General features: G+C 35.7%; 1 protein-coding gene across 1 annotated transcript; it reads left to right on the plus strand.

Annotated features, from left to right (window-relative positions):
• The first annotated feature begins 661 nt into the window (after positions 1 to 661).
• On the plus strand, positions 662 to 5,443 carry LOC145765188 (uncharacterized). The gene is made up of 7 exons (XM_082576966.1): positions 662 to 866; positions 1,121 to 1,251; positions 1,662 to 1,935; positions 3,039 to 3,151; positions 3,717 to 3,874; positions 4,310 to 4,448; positions 5,089 to 5,443. The coding sequence occupies exons 1-7, from the start codon at positions 689 to 691 to the stop codon at positions 5,308 to 5,310; spliced, it is 1,215 nt and encodes a 404-aa protein (XP_082433092.1). The 5' UTR covers positions 662 to 688; the 3' UTR covers positions 5,311 to 5,443.
• Positions 5,444 to 5,725: the final 282 nt, after the last annotated feature.

The following is a 5,725-nucleotide window of genomic DNA, read 5'->3' on the forward strand; positions in this document are numbered from 1 at the left end:
TACGATAGTTCTAATTTTATAATAAAAGAACAAAACAAAACACCAAACATTTTAATTAGGTTTTTGACCTTTGATTTTAACAATTATAGTAAGGTCGACCTTGGCCTAAACTGTTGCTAAATACGTGAGATAAGTAAAAAAATAAACAAGGGATAATTTTCTGAGCTAACTCATGATAAATAATGATTCACTCTTGCAATGAATTCAAAAGTGTATTTTCTTTCTGGTGTCAATAATTACGAACAATAGTTGAATGGCGTTAAGTGTAATCATTAAAACAATATTACGATTAGTTATTTGAAATAATAATGAAGCACTGTGGGGATATGACGCATAAAGGGTCTTTCTGTTATGCAATGATTTTGCATCTTTCGTTTCAGTGTGTCTATTCAACGTTTAATTTCAGTAAAAGTGGGAGCTTCAATATCAGCAAGCGAGAAAAAATGTTGTGACAAGGTAATCGGAACTTTTACTTCTAATCACTGCGTGTTATTTTGTGAGACCAATTAAAACAGAGCGGATCAATCTATTGAAGCGTTTGTAGGTTTCTCCCAAATTTTGCTTGCGAGATAAGCTGCATGAAAGTTAATGAGTAACCCAAGCTGATTTGGAAAAAAAATAAGCTACAATTCAAATATATTTTTTCATTATGCAGGCCAAAAGTAACGTCGAGAAAAACGTACAAACGATGAAAGCTAGTTTAGTGATTTTGTTTGCAATTATTTGTGGTGTGAGTTCCCACAGTTGGCTGGCATGCTCCGACTATATGGAGAAAAATGGAGCTGATTGGGATCCAGAAAAGTGCCGAGGTTTTCCTCGATCCGCGAATCGTCACGCGCAAAAGAACAATTTTGGCCAAGACACCGGTTGGTTGTTTTTATGAAGTTCTGATAAGTTGAACAGAAATAAAAGTAAATTATTGAAAGCAAATAAAGAGAATTTGCAATATAATACCACAAGTTAACCATGTGATTTTAATGTCTTAAGTTTGCACTTCTTTGAACAATTTTACAATAGTGCAAATGCATCGCTTTTTAAATAGCTTATGGGGGCTATTACAAAGAAAAATGAGAACTTAAAAAAACTTGTTTCGTAAAAGTTTGACTATTTATATTTACAGGCTTCGATTTCAGGCCAAAAGTTGATGGGAAAGGTTGCATGACAACTTATGCTGATGGAGGCTATTCAGACGAGTACCCAAAAGCTGTGTACTATCCAGGACAGCAAGTAGTTCTTGCCCACCCGATGAAGGTAAGCTTAACATCAAGTTACTGTGGTGAAATATCTTCATGGCCAATGTCCTGTTAACGTTTTGTCATACAAAAAAGTAAGGCGCAAGCAAAAATGAACTAAATTAAGCTAAAACAAGAATAATTGTAGCTCTGCAATTTTCTTATGATCTGTGTGTACGATTCCTTGCATTTTTTCGGCTAATCCATGTTTCCGATCTAAATCTTTAACCAAGTGGCATAAGTGTAGATTCGACAAAACGAAATTAAAATTATTCGATTACCGATAATATTGAAAGGCCTGGCACTAAAAAAAAGAGGTTGTTGCAAATTGCAGAAAATTATTGCAAAAAACACTTTCCTGTAAAGTTTGAATAACTTGTGTTAGCCCTAAAAGTTAAGGCAGTTTCAATTTGTCTATTTTGGTTTCAGAATCACGGTGCAGACCCAAAATGCACCAACGCACATATCCCTGACAATGGAAACGCAATTTACCGAGGAAGGGTGAACCGAGATCGAGATGAAAAATTTTCTCATTACAAGAAGCGACTAGTCGCTGACCTTGGGGTGTCGAAAACAGGAAGCGCTGGTGGAGATCTTAGCTCATACCCAAAACCAGGATATCAAAACGCCCCAAAATTCTGTGAAAACACAGACAGAGCAATGGGAACTTATTCTTTTAATGTACCAAAGGATCTGGCTTCCGGTAAGTCACCTTTACATTAACATGGTAATAGCTTACTTAGTCTTTCGTATGTTCCAAATATATAGATATTCAAAAGTCCCACAGTATTAAGTTGAACATAAACTGCATAGGCTAATAAACGATACGTTGCTTTTTGCTATAACCTACGTTTCTTTTTCATACACAAAAATGTAAACAAGAATTCAAAAGACACATAAGTTTGTGAAGCTTTTGAAAATTGCTCTCACTGGTATTCTAAACCAATCTTGGTAAAACAGTAGCTACAACTTTCCTTTGTTCAAAGTAAAGTTGGGTTCAGAAGTAAAGGCATTCCCTTCCCATAACAAGTGATGAATTCAACTCAAAACGCGGTCCCTTTATTCGCGTACTCTATGAGATATATTACCTATATTATATAATATATATATTATATATATTACCAATAAATTTTTGTAGTTACCAAACCTGGTTGATTTTTTATTGAATACTCTATGAGATGTTGTTTTGTTGTATGTCACTATATTCTTTCCAGCGATGTACGCGCATACAAAAAATATTGACGCCCTCCGCGTTAACGCAAACGTTCGAAAAACCATACGCCGTATGCGTCAACGCAACTTGTAAAAAAAGTTGACGGCGTCAGCGCATACACTAGCGTAAACTAATTTTGTTTGCTAGGTGCCAAACATTCACACGGTATAAACCACTCGAAACAAACAAGTTTTATTTTGAATTTCCACGAAGATACACAAGCATCTGAAAGTGTTCATCTGACATTTTGCTGTGTTTTGATTCCAATATGTCTTTACCCATTGAAAACGTTCTTTCAACTGCAGCGCTGGAAGGTATTGGCGTATTGTAGCGAAAAAAAGGCATTGAAAAGTATGCGTTGACGCTATGCGCTAAAAAAACGCGAAAACTTTACGGCGTAGCCTCAAGCGCAAACTATCCAAAAAAATGTGGCCGCAAGCGTTAGCGCAAACAAAAAGTCTACGCCGCAAGTATGCGGCGTAGAATTTGCGGCGTATACGTACATCTCTGATTCTTTCTATCAATCAGCACAAAACTGAGCGCTCTCCACAGCAGCGCGTCTTGCATAATCAACGTCATCATTTCTTTCACAGGTGAATACACATTTATGTGGAGATGGTCATTCAATTCACCCAATGATTTATACGCGACGTGCTTTGACGTTATAATAACACCAAACAAAAAAGAAAGAGACGAAATACTCAGGGTAAAACTTAATAAGAACTAATGTACAGTAATTGAATGGCTTTTACGTTTATAATATTTGCTTCGCTCAAATTTGCTCCATTATAGTTTGGTAACATACCTTGAAAATATGGTTTGCTTAATCGAAGTATGAGACGTTAAATTTTATTCATTCAATAGATTGAGTTTCGCTTTTAGCAGCAGGATCTTTGTTTGCTTCACAAATGGAAATTCAAGCAACCTGTTTCAGTGTAATGCTGGGGGTTCGCTTTGGTAGTAACGGTTAGCACGAGCTTTTCTGAACATAGTTTCTTAAAGACTTAAAGTCATGTGTTATGACGAATGGTGTTGGAGTCAGTGTGTCATTGTTTCATAAGATTTTTTCCTATAGCTTGAGGCTGCTGTTTTGATTGCTGTCTGTTGAGTTTACTCATTCAGTTAACCCGTCATCTTGGTAAAAGTTATCAGTTTTATTTTCCTCTTTAAAATGCTTAAATAACGAATTAATTAAGTTAATTGACCATAGAACTTACTCAATTAATTTTGAGAACTTTTATTTTGATTTTAATCTCAAGCTATCACAATAGGAAAGAGGAATGGGACTCTACGTTGCATGCGGAGGAAAAGTATCTGACGACTCAAATGGATATGATATCGGATGTGATGACGTAGTTGCTCCCTCTCCACCTACAGAAGTTAACCCTGGTGTTGGCCCCGGGAAGCCACAACCACCAGTTCCTCCAAGGTATGAAAGAGAAGTTACTTCAATATAAAAGTATTGATATTACAACTTAGTTTGAGTAAAGAATGATTAAGCATTAGATGTAACATCATATTTTATCAGTTGAGAAAATACGATGACATGTAAGAAAGCGATGAAAAAATGAGATCTCCCATAGAATATGTTTTTGGAGATTGAGGGACACGATATCAAGTGTTCCCCCTGGATCGGCTAATTTAATGAGCTTTACCCTACCGAGTCAGAAAACAACTACCGAACAGTTTCTAATTGACAATTAGACCTACTGTAATCTAATTAACAAAGCGCTTGCATTGGCTGCGTCTAAGTGATAAACTGTTTTTATTTTGAACGCGATAGTAACCATGTCACGAAACAAAAGATTATCATCAAAGCAATCTGATTATAACGATAATTTCACAATCAACTATTTTACCACAGACCCACGCTCCCACCAAATAGCCAACAAGTTCCAATTCAAGCCTACCAGATGGCCGGGGAGATATCTCTACCTCCCACGAGCAAAGGAATCTTTAGGAGGCACATTTCAGTTCACTTCGACTGCCCTGTTGATGCTAACGTAGGTCTAATTAATGCAACTATCAAGATAACAAAGCATGTAAAAATTCCTATCACTTTACATGTGACTGATTTTTTGTCATTATTCTATATATATATTTTTAAATGTAGTTTAGTGTAATAATAAAAGTACGAAATACATTTTGTAACAACAACCATATTATGTATATTAGTACCGGTAATTGATAATTTAGGCAAAGCCAGTGTTACATATTGGTAGCTTAGTTGAGTGTGAGACCAAAGTGGAATGGATATATTTAACGGTTGAACTTTGGCAAAATGACCGTAAGTTAGCTTTACTTGCAAAGCAAAAGAAATGGTAGGGCCTATACGTTGTTGGTATATGTGATCTATAATGTTGATTTTGTATGATTTCAATTTATAATTGTTAAGACTATTAATTTTTTTAAAAGTTTTTTTTCAGATACTATAGAATGAGTGCTTGCAGTTATTTAACATGTTATTGGAAGAGCTGAGTGGTTTAGTTTTGGTCTTAACTGATATGAACTTGAAAGGGTATAAGAATGTTGACAATTATTTTGGTACTTCCACAGTCTTTTAGTAAAAACATAATAAATCTTCTTGGCAAACACAAAAGCATTTTAAATTTATAATACATTTTAATGTCATTTATTCTTCAGTTTTGGAACGCTCGGCTCGTACTCTCGCACAATCATTCAGATCGCAAGAAAAGACACTCCGCGATACATTATGAGCTCATACAGGAAAAAGCTAAACAACTCAAGTCTGAAAAAATCTTCTACAAAGCCCGATTTGGATTACCCTGTGACGTCATTGCCACCCCACCGATTGTAAAGCTCAAAAAGGATGAATATACATTTGTGGTGGACCACACAATTTGAAGCACCCGCTGCCAAGGTCATTATGCATCGAAATCACAATTCTTTTACGTCTGTAATTATGTCGCTGCAAATGCGTGACATCTATCGTTTCAACTGTTGTATTATTATCATGAATAAATCATATTCGATCTAGGCGAGCTTTTGGTACTGAAGACTTCATGGGAGCAAAATTTCAGCTGGTCCAAAAATTTTTTTTTATTTTTCTTTCATGGAAGCTTTTGGCAAGCTTATTTCCGTATATTTGACATAAGTTTAAAGACTTTTAATTACCAACACAGGCCAGGTCACCGAGGTCGCCAGAGTGAAGTTTCCGCTTGTTGTTGAAGTTTTGTTGTTAGAGAATTATTCTTTCCATTTGATGCGGCTTAATGAAGAGTTATTTATGAAATGTGCTGCTCAACCTCGCATCCCGAGA

This window comes from Aplidium turbinatum, chromosome 2, assembly GCF_918807975.1.
Source record: "Aplidium turbinatum chromosome 2, kaAplTurb1.1, whole genome shotgun sequence".
Classification (NCBI taxonomy): domain Eukaryota; kingdom Metazoa; phylum Chordata; class Ascidiacea; order Aplousobranchia; family Polyclinidae; genus Aplidium; species Aplidium turbinatum.

Coding starts and splice junctions, on each gene's coding strand:
- LOC145765188 (XM_082576966.1), top strand. CDS start 689: ATGAAAGCTAGTTTAGTGATTTTGTTTGCAATTATTTGTGGTGTGAGT. Junction 867..1,120: donor CAATTTTGGCCAAGACACCG/GTTGGTTGTTTT, acceptor TTATATTTACAG/GCTTCGATTTCAGGCCAAAA. Junction 1,252..1,661: donor TTCTTGCCCACCCGATGAAG/GTAAGCTTAACA, acceptor TTTTGGTTTCAG/AATCACGGTGCAGACCCAAA.